Source organism: Salvia hispanica, chromosome 4, assembly GCF_029641045.1.
Source record: "Salvia hispanica isolate PSC_SH4W2 chromosome 4, Shi_PSC_v1, whole genome shotgun sequence".
NCBI lineage: Eukaryota > Viridiplantae > Streptophyta > Magnoliopsida > Lamiales > Lamiaceae > Salvia > Salvia hispanica.
In genome coordinates, this window is record NC_142695.1 from 6,051,475 (window position 1) to 6,066,121 (window position 14,647).

Here is a 14,647-nt window from a genome sequence, read left to right on the forward strand (position 1 = left end):
GGTTGATATTTTATAACCCGAAAAAATCACAGACCGATTAGCCCGCAATCGATTGACCCGCAACCCGAATAGAATTGACCCGAAACCCGGTGGGCTGGCCCGATTGACATCCCTAACCAAACCCAAACCCAAATCACATCAAAAAGTAATTCTACTCCAACTATTTACACATATGCACTTACTTTTTTGAGTGAACTACATAAATGGTACCTGATCTTTCAATTTTGCACATAAATGGTATCTGATATACTTTATATCGTTTTTGGTACCCTGTGACAAAAATAACCATAGGTACCAAACATGAGATTTTTTTTGTTATGGATGATATTTTTGTAAATTTCAATTAAATAGTATCAAATATGTGATTATTTTTTCTAACTTTCTTATTTCTTTTTTAGTTTCTTCTTCATTCTTTTTTCTTCATTTTCTTCTTTTTATAGTAATTTATCTTTCTTTTTTTCTCCTTAGTTTATATTTCTTCTTCTTTCTTTTTTCTTTTATCTTCTTTCCTTTTAGTTTTTTATACATACATCAATTGCATTCATAATATAAATCAAGAACAAAATGTCTAATTAAATTAATTATTTAAAATAATTAAATCAATTGAATATTTTTTATTAAATTACTTTATACTCATTTTAAGATTGAAACACCTAACTAAAAAATATTCAACTCTTTATATCATTATGAATACAATTCACAATTATTATTACATAATATTTTATGATTCATAATTATATAATTATACTATAATTTATTAATTACTACTAATTTTTACTATTATAACAATAATATTTTTATAAAAATTAAATATAATTATAACTATAATTATAATTAATTATATTTGAATGATATTAAAAATAAATTAATTATTAATTTATAACATCAAAATAATAATATTGATATTGATTAATAATAATAGTATAAAGAGTGAGGAGAATGAGAGAAGATATTAAAATATCACTTTTAGTACTATTTTATGTATATCTAAAATATCCTTTATGGCATGAATGAGAAAATGTATTTGTTTCAAGGGCATTTTGGGAAGAAAATTGCATCAGGTACCAAAAATGTGATTTATAGGTACCAAAAGCGATATAAAATAAAGATCAGGTACCATTTACGTGCGAAAGTGAAAGATCAGATACTATTTATGTAGTTCACTCTACTTTTTTACTTTTTCAATTTTAACTATATATTTATTTAAATTATAGCTTCACCCCATGACACTTTGTCAATAATTTTTCAAATACAATTAAATAATTTGATACAATTATTTATAATGTATATATATATTAAATATATTATGCATTCAATAAAATATAAGTCACCTTGAAATTATACTACATCAAACATACTATAATAGGAGTAACATTCAACACTACATTCAAAGACATCATATAATTATATAAAACATAGGATAACACAGAAAAATTAGCTAAAACACAAATAAATAATTAATACTAATAATTTATATAAAATAAAATAATACTCCATAAATTATCCTTTTGATCTAAATATTGATAAAACCGTCTAATATCATTATACACATAATAATTAATTAGCCCATCTCATATATGTAATTAATTAGCCCATTCTTCCCCTTTTTTTTATCCCCAAATTTTCCCCTTTCTGTGTAATTTTCCCTCTGTGGCTGCTGTATCTCCAAATTTTCTTCACAAGTTCTTCAACCATCTACAGCTCTCCATAATCAGGTAAGTCGTTTCTTCATCTAATTCTTCTTTTCCATTTTTCCATTTCTGTGCATCTCTCATCTCTGTCTTCTTCGAATACCATCAAAAAGGAAGGGCTCAATTGCAATTTCGGATGAGTTTTGCGTCGTGCTACAGTACTACTGCAAAGATGTGTTCAAAAACTCAAAAAAATGACGATTTTGGGATGGGTTTTCCAGTATGGTTGTTTTTATATTTGCAATTTAAGGAACTTTATATTTTCGAATTGAGATATCAATCTTAATGTAATTAATCATGATTTAAGAGCAAGTAAAATCATTTTTTTCTATTTTAATTATACTATGAAGTAGCATTTCTAAAATCGCATTATAAATAATTCAAAAGATATTATGTAGTCCGTCATTGGGCTTGGTTGAGGTTCTTCCACTGACGCAGAAACTCGAATTTCGCTACTGTGTAAAGTTGCAGAGGGAAAGGGTATTTAGAGCATCTCCAACGGCGGACGTCGGACTTCCGCGACGGGCGACCGGGACGTCCGCCATTGGAACACATCGCCTCGGATACGGACGTCCCGTGAGGACGTCAGACATCCTCGGATATCCGCGCAACGGGCGGGCGGGCGGACGTCCGCCATTGTGGCCTGGGTCGGACGTCCGACTTAAAATTTATTTATTTATTTATTTTTTAAACTCTATAAATACGTCTGTAAATACGGTTCGTTGAACTTCATTTCATACACACCACTGTGTTGACAAGTTTCTCTCTCTAAACTCTATTTTCAGGTATATCTAGAATGGCTAGTAGTCGTGCGGGTGGTAGTGGCGGAGGTGCTAGTGATAGTGATAGTGATAGTGAGAATGAATTGGATGTCGCTGTGGAAGAGGCGATTGATCGATTGCTACGGCAGAGGAGGAGGAGGCGGCGGCAGGCGGCGGTACCTCGGCCGATCCATCGGCGGATGGCGAGGGGAAGCGGCAGCCGCAGTGGGTCCTTCGAGGTCGAATCGGAGGCCCCTGAATCCCCAGATGATTACGGCCGTCTCGCCCGCGCGCAGCTAACGAAGACCCTGAGTCAGAGCATGCATGAGTGGTATAGCACGCACGATCCTGTGTACAAAAGGATGTGCAAGGATGTGATCGATGTATGTCGGCGCGAATTAGGAATGCCACCCATTGATGATTATTGCGTCGAAATTGGGGGCGGGGACGTCGGAGGCGGCAGCGGCACGGGCGACGGGGACGAGGACGAGGGGGAGTGAGAGCCGAGGGTTGTATTTCTCGACTTTTTATGATTATGTAATTTTTATCTTAATTATGTTTTTTAAGTATTATGTAATTTTTTTTAATGAAGTATTCGAATTTTCCCGTATTGTTGTCGAAATTTTAATTCCGTAAATTGAATAATTGTGAATTTAATTTTATTGCGGGAAGTCATAGTGGAAGTCCTAGTGCAGGAGAAGTCCTAGTAATGTGGCTGGAAGTTTTTGTGGGAAGTCCTAGTGGGAAGTCCGTCACCAGAGATGCTTTGAGTTTCTATTTTTCTCGGGTCCACGGGCCGGGCCGTTATTAATTGGGCCGAGCTTAACTAGGCCCGACCCGCCTTTTGAATGTTTAAAGCTGAAAATTGTTTTCTCCGCCTTCACTACCATGCTCTTTGTAACCAGCTCCTCTCGCTTCTCTCTCTAATAAAACCTCCCCCGTTTTTCTCTCTGCAAAACCTCGGAATCTCTGCCTATCAACGAGTATAGCTCAATTATCTTTCTCGATCAGTGTTTGTGAATTGTGATATGACGACCTAATTGTGATGTTTTGTTTTGACGTATTTTTGGGCAGTAATTTTGGTGAACTGCCTATTGGCTCTATGTGTGTTACTGACGTGCAGCTTAAGGGCAGAGGTATTGATCACATTGTGCGTTGGAATGCATCTATCTGTTCATGTTATGTGTAATTGTTGATTGCATCTGGCTCGGGTTTCAAGGCCGGTCGAAGAATGTGTGGGAATCACCAAAGGGATGCCTTCTCTTTTCATTCACAATACAGATGGAGGATGGGAGAGTGGTACCACTTGTGCAGTATGTGGTTTCTTTGGCTATGACTGAAGCAGTTAATGATGTCTGTCGAAGAAATGTAAGTGCTTTTTCTAAGTTCGCTTGTGTCCATTTGCCAAAAGCAAGTATGATAGATCATCGTTTGCATGGTTATGAAATGTGCTGTTAGTTACATGATAAAACTATTTAGCTTCCCAAGCTATGTGAAACAGTGCTCAACTTTTAACCCTGTATAGATATAGACAATTTGACATCGGTAATAAAGATACGCGAATCATATATCATGCTTCGCAAATTGAATAAGTGAGGCCTATAAAGATTTTGCATATCAACTGGTGGCAACCAGTAACGATGATATCTTTGAGGAGTAGCCTGAAATTAGTCGTTCATTAGAATTTCAGGCTAAGTGGATGATCAAAATACTATTTTCATGCATGCTCCAATCAAGATCCAAATTAGGTTTAGGTGGATTATCCTTTCTTCTAATTCAAATTTAAGATGTCGCGTTATGTTGCAAACTTAGTTTGTTATAATAGTTTCTTATTGCAGTTACTATGCAAGTACTTCAGCAGTTCAGCTCTAGCACAAAAGTCTCTAGTTTAATGTTAGTTACAAAAACATATCAGCTTGATAATCAAAAACCAACAACATGCTTGAATGCTGCTCTGCAGAGGTTGGGATATGCTGCGAATCAATTACAACGTGAAGATATCATATCAGCTTTCTTTAATAAATTCGAGGTCTTTCATGATATATTCCTCAGCCAAGGTGATCGATTTTTCTTCTAACTCTCTGCTAGTTTATTAAGGTTTTTTCTTTATCTTGCGTGGCTGTAAAGTGCTATGTGAATTACACATTTGAGGTGCATATTCTTTTATATCTAGAGTTTGGTTTCGACATAAAAAATATTTGGGTATCAGAATCATCTCTTTGTTCAAATCTCTCTGCATGGTTTTTGGTTTTCAGTTCAATAAATGAATTAAAGGCAACAATGACAATGTATTTTGTGCCATTGAACAACCAAATTCACAAGAGTAGGTCTTGTGAATTTCATTATGCTTGATGTTTAGAATTTAATTTTCAAGTATGGTAGTATGACACTCTTTAATTCCATTTGGGTTAATTTTTCACTTTCACACCTGCTTATCAATTCAACTTATCTAGACACATAATGAACATTATATGGTTATTTTTGTCATGTAGACTTTCAAGCACTGGAGAACCTCTACTACAAAACATGGCTTCACAGGTAAGACTATAAAGTGGTGATTCCTGGCGCAAGCCATATCGATTATAGCTGAGAAAGAAATAACATGTAACCTTTTGTATCTAGTTTACGAAAATATGTTTGGGTTTGTCTATTGTGCGATTATGTTGATAATATTATCAGTAAATTTGAAAAATATAAAGTCATCGTATTTTTATGTTTATATGTTATTTTTCAAATTTCCTTATATTCCCTGAACAAGGTTTGATAATTGTGACTAGAGATTGACTGCCATCAATGTGCATATATAGATACTTTCCAATTGTTTTATGGAAGTTGTATAACATGCTTATTGATGACCTACGTAAAAGGAAATACCAGGAAAATATCTGATGTTTTCATCTAAGTTTATGCCTAGGTTTTGATTCGTAAGAAGAGATATACGAGTATAAAGGTTCCAATCTTGTAAAGATATGGCCTGAATATTTATTAACAATGATTTAATAGATGTGGTGGTTTTCTTGCTTCTTATTATGTAACTTGCATGCAGGGGACAGCGAGTTGTTGTACAGGAAAAGAATGAGAGCGAAGACCAAGTTTCTGAAAATGTTGTCACAATCCAGGTGAATATTATTGAAACATAAGCACAAGATTATCCAATTTATCCTTAGATTTTATTTGAAAAACTCTTCAATTCACCTGAGCATCTAGTTTGCTTTTGTCCTCTTACAATCTCATTGAGAAAAGTTTGTTTAATGATCTCTAACTTTACATGAAACAATATAAGGTAAATGTCAGTTTCTTTGAAAAATCAACTTGGTTGTTCAGTACAATTCGGCAACGAATTTACACTTGAACAGCTTTAATGTGAGAATAATTTCACAGAGATAATATAGTGAACTAACAACCTAACAGTGCCACCCCTCTGAATTGTCATTATTGAGAGCTCTTTTCTGAAGGAAGATAGAATGCACATTTTAAGAAATCCTAGCTTGCATCCATTAACAATAGCTCTTTGCTTTTCTTAAACCTTTTGTGTTTACTATTACTTTCATTTGATTGCTGAAGCTGCACAGATATGGGAAACCTATTATTTTTGTTTACAAAAAATATCTGCCTATCTAGTATTAACGTGTAAAGTAGATGTAAAATAAGTGAAGTTACAATAACAGTGACCTAACTGTTATTATTGTCCAATTGTGCTTCTCAGGGCTTGACACGTTCTGGATATTTATTGGCTGCCACTGATGATGGTCAGATATGTGAGCTTCATCCAGATGGAAATAGGTACACATAGATCCTGCTATTTCTAATCTTTATTAGTATGACTACAGAAGCATGAAATAGTCTGCTTATTTATACAAATATAGTTTCCTAAAATAGGAATATTATTGAAATTGAAATCAATATGTTTTATGTAGCTAGAGAATTTAAATAGTACTTTTTTTTTGTTCAAAACCTCTGAATAATTGAAATTACTGTACTGGTCTAAATAGACTAGTGAGTAGGAGTAGTTATTTTTTATGCTTAGCAAGCCATGCTCGTTGTTAGCCTTCCAATTTCAGTGAAATATAATGCAGTTGATTTCAGCTTTCAGGTTGGTAAGAAGTGTGTGATATTCTCTTTTTTATTTTTATTTTTTCTAAAATTACCCTGAACTTGTTTGTAAGTTTGATCAAGTTAGATCATTGATTTGATGTTTCCTGCTTGTCCTGTTTTTTGATTTAAATGATTTAGAAGATGTACCTGTGCTTGGTCGTTTGTAGCTAGCATTTCTGTTGCATTCGTCTTAATGCCAAATGGCAAATATTCTTCACATACCTAAGAAAGGATAGAAGAAGAAGTTGAGAAAGATACTAGATTGATTCCTTTGGGATTCCAGCGTTACTACTACTATCAGATATCACAACTAGACTGCCAACTTATGTTTCTATGGATCTAATCTCCATCAGGAACAAGCACCTTTCGCCTCGCTACCTAACAAACACTGTGCTCTCTTCATAAACTTTACACACAAATGGAAAGAGAAGAAGAACAATGCCACTACTTCCCCTCACATTACTTATTTCGTCGTATGCATTTATGTCTTTTTTTTGTATCCATGTGTGGTGATGCTCTTACTTTGTAACAGTTTCGATTTCTTTCAAGGACTGGTCAGAAGGAAATTGGGTTGAACAAGTTTCATTCGGAGGCCATCGCCATCTTTGACGAAAAAGGACAAGCTTTGATTTTGAATGATTAGTTCCAACAAGACATGCAACTCAACAGGATCGACTTTGTGTTATTAATTTTTATCTGTATTTTAATTTGACTATTATATTTTAAATTTTCATTTAAAAGTAGAAACTTTTCATTTTGGAAAAGTTCTTTTTTTTTCTAGTGAGACGGAGACTCATTTTCCATTTTTCTTTCTATCTTTGTCCAACTTTACTAATTTTGAATTTAAAATTTATACCGCTTCAAAAGTTTCTATTTTAGGATCCAGAGGGAGTATTATTTCTCTTTCGGCTTCTTCCAACGTTTTATTACATTTGTCATTTAAATTTAGACTTTATATGACAAACCGTAATTAGCCGATTTTAGTGATACTTAACCTAAAGAGGTTAACACAACACAACCATCTTGTACTAAGAAACTAACATTAAGATACAAAGAAAGACATATTACAAATTTTGATATTTTCACAATATAAGACTTAACAATTATGACAAAAGAGAGATTCAGTTAATCTCTTCATCAAACAAAGAACAAACACTCATGTTATATATAAACATAACAACAATTATGAGAAATTAAAGAGACATTCACATATTTTTGGAAGAAAGACTCTTTCTCTAACGACGGTGGCGAGGAGAGTCAACATTTCGCGGTCGGCCTTCTTCCGGGAAGAGACGGTGCGATTCTGTTCCAGATCCGGTGCCATCTTCTGCTTCAGAAGCTTCATCAACCAGGATTCTTCCCTCAACACCTTCACCATTAAGTATTCTTGCATCAACTTGGAATTCTCCTACCATAAGCAAAAACCCCACTATTATAAAACCCAAGATTTTCATTTTCGTTGATTTGGAATATTTTACTTAATTTCAGACCAGTTGTGATTTTTGATAGAATAAGAGAAGTGGATACAGTTATATATTTATAGTAGGTTGCCACTAGTATGGAAGAAGAGAAGTGGAGCACTAAATTAAAACAAATGCGCCATTTAAATGTGTGAGTAAATAGTAAATTAGTGAGGGTAATTCACTTTCTTGCTCTTAATCATGTCAAATTTTGGATATGTTTTAACACCTTTTTTAGTGTTTTAGCACTTTTTTTGAGTGTTTAAACAAGTTGTAGGAGTATATAACAACGTGAGATATATCGACAATATTAATCTCGTGTGAGACCACCTCATCAAAGTGATAAAAACTCAAATCCAATAAAATAGCAAAATTAGTATGAGATCTTGATGATGAGCTTCCAAAGCAAATCCTAGGCAACGAAAAGGTGTCTAAGAATTGCAAAATGAGTTTATATTTTCTGCATATTGTTGTAATAATATAAATAGTTTCTTATTAATTAATTATATTGATATTGGAGCACTCAAAAGTTAATGTGCCTATAATGGCTACATTGGTCTTATCGAAAGCACTGCTGGAAATGGTACATTTTGTGGTGGAGCACTCAAAGGATGACGTATAGGGATAAAAGGCTCTTAATTTAGAGTGATTAATGGCAGATTTTTTTCAAGTTCAGTAAAATTATTGGGAAGAAGAGGATTATCCAGTTAAAAGATCTTTTAAGAGAGGAGGATTATCTATTTATTTATAAAAGGAGTCGTGATCACCATTTTGTCAACGTGGAACAGGGAGTTTTCAATTAGTCCATGTACATTTATGAATCAGAATGGCCATCAAACTTTCACGCTTACAAGTTGCAACAAAGAAACTCATCATCGACATACAGTCGCTCTGATATCATAGTAGAATTGAGTCATTCACCTACTTAGAATGCCTTGTAACAACGTCTCCAAGCATTTACATTAAATTTAAATCCATTTTTGAATAAAATATATCAACTTTTGGGTTTACGCTAAAACAAATTCAAATTATTTTTTAAAATTTTATAAATAAAAGAAATAGAGTAGTAATTAGATAGAGAACATTCTTTTAAATTTGAATTTAGTCTAATAATTAGAGTAAATTTATTATTTGATACTATATTTATATTAAATGATCATAGATGCTCTAATGGGCAAAAATTATTTACTTATCTAAAGAAATCGGGATCGTTATTTTGTCCATATGGGACAAGAAGTATTTTAATAGTATCCGATTTCATGGCTGTAATGAAATGCATTTCGTCAACTTAACGGAAGTCAGCTCCATTTAGAGCCATACAAATTTGAGAGATTTAAGAATAATGATCAAATTTGCTGATTTTTTGAAATTTTGGAATTAAATTTTTTAGACTTTTTAGAATATGAGATTGGGCCATGCAAATTTTATAGAATAGGAGATTTTTGCTTTTTCTTTTTCTCTCTTCTTTTACTTATTATTTTCCTCACAATATTTATGAATTGACCAAATTATCCACGTACAGTTCAAATCCATTTCTTTTACTTCTCGTACAGAAAAAATAAAATAATAAGAAAAAGAAAGAGAAAAAAACAAAAAATTCTTATTCTGAAACATTCGTATATCTGGATCCCATAATTTGAAAGATCAATAAATTTAATTCCAAATTTTGAAAAAGTCACCGAATTTAATCATTTTTCTTAAATCTCTCATAAAATTTAGTAGCATGTGAAATAAAATAAAATACACATGAACTTGAAAATCAATTTTAGATCATAGAGATTCTGTTATACAATATGATTCCATAAATTATATGCTATCAATCATGTCTATCGTATATATTAATACCACAATAATTTCAACTATCATCTTCGTGTCATTAAATAATATATATATATAGATATAAAAAAATGTTAAAACAAATTTATAAGTGAAAGATATGTCTAATTGATTATTAAACATTAAAATATGAAAGCTTTTTGGGTAATAGAATACTTAGTTTTTGGATAGGTACTTAGTTTTTCCCACACCTGAGGATTTGTAATGGAATAGATTGATAAAGCCACAACTATAATGAATATATTGAATTAAACGGAATTATGACAAGGGTCATAAATAAAATAAGCTGGGATCAACAATAATTTTAATAAAAGTGTACACATTTAAACTGTGTTAAACACACAGCTTATAATTACATAGATCAACTATTCAAAATACCAAAACATTTGGAACAAACCGAACTCTAATTGGTTCCACACATTAATTTGTTACAAGCAAGCACACTGCATGATGCCTAACTTAGACATTCATACATACCACAAACTTCATTATAAATATATTCCTTAAATTTTCGACATTAGCTAGGGTTAATAGATGAACCCTAACGATTACTCGGAGGCTTCTGGTTTGAAAACAATCGATGAGTGTTATTCTCTGGCGCGGAGTCTTCCTCGTCTCCCGTGGCATTGTTAGCCTCGACCATATTTCGACGAAAATCAGTCGAGTAACGCCCACCCACGTCACCTAATAACCGACGATTCTTAATGGTATCATCGGATTTCGCTTGATCTTGCATAGCTGCGAGGATCAAGGAAAAGACGAGGATCATGACGACGGGGACGTTTTTCTTCATGATAAGAAGCAATATCTTAAAAAAGTAAGAGAGGGAATATATTTTTTAGTGTGTTATAGAAAATATTATTGAGGTGAGGTTATAAATAGGCGAAATTTTAGTTACTATTTTGTGATATTTATAGTGGCAGCCAATGTTACTAGTAATGCCACTATATGACAACATCATTTAAGTGGAGCACTGGCTTTAAATTAATGAACTTGGAAATTATTATCTACAAAAACTTATAGTAGTATTAATAAATGGGCCAAAACTAAGACACAAACTATATAGACAAATGGGCCTAAAAAGCCCGCCCACATAGCTAATCGGGCTGATCAGGCTACGAGGCTATAAGTCGTGATTTTTTAGAATATTTAGCGTTGGTAGGATTTCAATTTGCAGAGATTGAAAAAAATCATCCTTCTTTAAAAAAGAAACACTATTAAGATAAGCAACATTATTCTTTGGGCTAAGAAGCCCAGTGCATATTGGTTATTTGTAAGGTTGATATATTTGTAACATTTTTGGCCTTAAATCCCCAACAATTGTGGTTTTATATAAGGTTAATATAGTATTTGTAACATTTTAGGGCTAAAAAGCCAAATAATTTTTGGTTATATTATATGCAAGTTGTAACATACATATCTTGCTATGCTATAAGGTTTGTAATCCTATGAGAATATTTCAATATTCAAATTTTTAGCTATTATAAATTCAATAAAATGATTGGTAAGGTTAACTTGATGATCATAAGGCCCGGAAATAGACTTGGTTGGGATGATCATCTAGTCTTCTTATGTTCGATTGCTCAATATTAACTTGTTTTAAAAAAAATTGAGATCACTCAGTATTAATTTTATTATAAGGAGAAAGTGAAAATTCATAATTCATAATAAATCCGACGTGATATCGTCCAGAGGTTAAGTATCGAACCCTATATACCAGATCAAATATATAAAACCCAATTTTATCTAATTAAAAAATTAAGCAAACACCTTAACGTTAATTTTACACACATAGTTGAGATTCAAATAAGTATATAAAGCTCCATACGAGCTAGTGATATATTTCACTCAAAATATGCAAACTAAAACAAAATGCAAGTGTTTAATAGAAGTACGCATAATCAATAAAAGAAGTATTTTACTGAAAATACGTAAATAAAAATAAAAATTATATATTATATAATCCAGAAAAAGCAGTGCAAAGTCTATAAAGGAGATGAACATGGCATTTTGCTGAATCATTTTCCGGTTTCCCCGTTAAAGCCTCCTTTACTCCCACTATCCCACCATATCTCCCCCACATCACTACCAATAACTCCATTTTCATTTGTTGTATTGTATAGATTCACATATATCTTCCAGATTTCATTCATCTCCGCAGCTGAATCAGTCGGAAACGTAATCGGAGAAATCGCTTCTCAATTTCTTCAGGTGATGATCGATTCGATTATGTTTTTATGTTTGCATTATTTTCGCTAATTGGAGGAGAAATCGGCATGTTTCTCGGAATTAGGTCCTTTTTTCATTCTGTTTTGTTTTGTTGATTTGTTACTCTGTTTCGTATATGTAATTTGTGAATTCGCGTTTATTGATTTTGTTTCTGTGTCACCATTGTTTAGTTCAATCATCGTTTCGTTTTAGAATCTGCTCGGCATTGATTCCGTTTTCTCGTTCTAGTTTTTAGATGATTTTCTGCGATTTGTTACTCTTTTCGACATCGTGATTTGTGGATATTCCTTTATTGATTTCGTTTCGCTCATTCATCGCTCCGCATTTGAATCTGCTCGGCGTTAATTCCGTTTTTCTGCGTTCTGGTAATTTTATAGTAGATGTTTCTATGTGATTTGTTGTTTGCTCTGTTTCGTATTGTAATTCGTTAATTCGTGATTATTGATTTTGTTGATTTTGTAGTGATCATTTACTTCAATCATCACACTTTTCTGAATCTACTTGGAATTTGTTCCAACTCTAATAAATTCCTAATTGAATCTGCAGCTCAAATTCTCGAATCACAAATCGAACTGTAAAAAGTTGGTAAAAAATGATGGCATCGATCATGTCATCATCAAATCCAGCTGCAAATCCCGACAGATCATCAACCAGAAGAAAGAAGAAGAAGAAAATCCACCACAATCCCCAAATCCAACCCGAAACCCCCAAAATCCAATGGCAATCCGACGCTCAGCAGCAAATCTACTCCTCCAAGCTGCTCCACGCGCTGCAGCAGGTCCGGCTCGGCTCATCCGGCTCCGAGCCTTCATCATCGGCTCCGCGCCGCGTGCGCGACGCCGCGTACGGCGTCCTGGCCGCCACGGCGCGGGGGCGCACCCGGTGGAGCCGCGCGATCCTGACGAGCCGGCTCAAGCTCAAGTTCATGAAGAAGAACAACATCGCCAAGCGCCAGCGCAAGGTGATGACGGTGATCGCCGCCGCCGGCTATCAGCCGCGGAGGAAGTCCAAGGTCGGCGTCTTCAGGCTTAAATCTAAGTGTTTTCCGGCGTTTCAGCGGAAGGCGCGGGTGCTGAGCCGGTTAATTCCCGGCTGCCGGAAACAACCGTTTCCGGTGGTTTTGGAGGAGACGACGGATTATATTGCCGCTCTCCAAATGCAGGTATACACGCCCTACGTATAATATTGTTCTGCGTTTCTGTATTTAAATTTAGTTTTGCTTAGATCAAAACCCGCTATATTTTGATGCGTGATCAAAGTAAACTATGAAATGTGATGTTGTTTGCTAATTTATGGCGTTATACTATTGCATAATTTAGCAGATAAATTGTGATTTGTATTGAAAGAGTAATTTGTGGAATTAATTAATTAATTAATTAATTGTGGCTCTGGTATTTTTGTAGGTGCGAGCCATGAGTGCATTAGCCGAGCTCCTAACCGGTTCAGGCTCGTCTTCAAGCAGCTCGGCGCAACTCAGCTAAAATGTTTATTTTTTCTTTTTAATTTTTTTAATTTTTATTTTCTGATTTTCTGACTAGTCGGATATTCTTCCATCTTATGAATATCCTGAATTCCTAATGTGAATTATATTTCTCTGAATTTTGTTTTGGTTTGGATAAACTTTGGAATACGTGGATAAGCATTGTGTCTATAATAGAGTAAGATAATGATAATGTTAATAATAGAATTATTTTAAATGGGGATAAGTAGGATGGCCTAATGTGGATTAGGTGGAAGGAATCACGTTAATCTTCTTTATTCACATGGCCTCAACTTTTATGTTTCGAGTCTTTACCAGTTTATTTAACATGACGTCTAAAAAAATATGAATAATAGTAGTAGTAATTAAAAGGAAAATTTCTCAATTATCAAATTCTTCTATATTTTGGCAAATTATGTAGTATATAATAATTTGGTAGCTAATTTAAAGTATATGGACAAAATATTAGTTCGAACTCATTACATATTAGTATCATTTTGTCCACATATTTTAAACTAACTTCCATATCAATGTTCAATTTGCCAGAAAATGGAAGGACGTGATCATTAAAAAATAAATCATTATTTCATAATTTGTTTAACAATTTACCCTTTTTTATAATATTACACTGCCTTTATATAATCTTCCAAATTTATTTTCTTTTAGCTATCTCCTTCTAATATCCAGTTACTTTATTTTATTTTAGCTTCCTCCCTAAAATATCCAATTACTTTAAAATTTCATGAAACATCTAATGAACTCTCTAAAATTGAATTTAATTAGTCACACACTCTCTTAATCCCAAATTTTTTTGGATAAATCGAGAAAGGCTCGAGCCGGCCAGCAGCAAGCAAAGGTTCAAGTCAAGCAGTCAAATGCCAAAACGCAAAAACCAAAAACAGAAGAGTACAACGACACCTCAATCAAATACCAGCAGACAGGCTAAACGTACAACATCCAAAGAACCAAAGAAACAACAAGAGCAACAACACAAGCCTTGTAACAATCTTTGCTCCAAAACCTGAAGTCTCTCTTAATCACAAGTTAAATGATTCATATTAACTCTAAAAAACACAAAATTAAAACTCAGAATTT

The 14,647-nt window shown here is 33.6% G+C and overlaps 2 protein-coding genes across 8 annotated transcripts; both read left to right on the forward strand.

Moving 5' to 3' along the window:
* Positions 1 to 1,576: 1,576 nt before the first annotated feature.
* LOC125197468 (biotin--protein ligase 2-like) lies at positions 1,577 to 7,327 on the forward strand. Of its 7 annotated transcripts, none has more exons than XM_089057575.1 (9): positions 1,586 to 1,715; positions 2,157 to 2,338; positions 2,477 to 3,588; positions 3,672 to 3,820; positions 4,413 to 4,509; positions 4,945 to 4,990; positions 5,499 to 5,571; positions 6,159 to 6,235; positions 7,080 to 7,327. In XM_089057575.1, the coding sequence occupies exons 3-9, from the start codon at positions 3,498 to 3,500 to the stop codon at positions 7,120 to 7,122; spliced, it is 576 nt and encodes a 191-aa protein (XP_088913701.1). In that variant the 5' UTR covers positions 1,586 to 1,715; positions 2,157 to 2,338; positions 2,477 to 3,497; the 3' UTR covers positions 7,123 to 7,327. The 7 variants fall into 7 exon arrangements, with proteins under 7 accessions (XP_088913704.1, XP_088913701.1, XP_088913703.1 ...); XM_089057577.1 differs by having other exon boundaries at positions 1,598 to 1,715; positions 2,163 to 2,338; XM_089057576.1 differs by having other exon boundaries at positions 1,614 to 1,715; positions 2,130 to 2,338.
* A 4,504-nt stretch (positions 7,328 to 11,831) lies between these two features.
* LOC125192407 (transcription factor bHLH148-like) lies at positions 11,832 to 13,671 on the forward strand. The gene is made up of 3 exons (XM_048089946.2): positions 11,832 to 12,054; positions 12,619 to 13,234; positions 13,476 to 13,671. The coding sequence occupies exons 2-3, from the start codon at positions 12,665 to 12,667 to the stop codon at positions 13,551 to 13,553; spliced, it is 648 nt and encodes a 215-aa protein (XP_047945903.1). The 5' UTR covers positions 11,832 to 12,054; positions 12,619 to 12,664; the 3' UTR covers positions 13,554 to 13,671.
* The last annotated feature ends 976 nt before the right edge of the window (positions 13,672 to 14,647 follow it).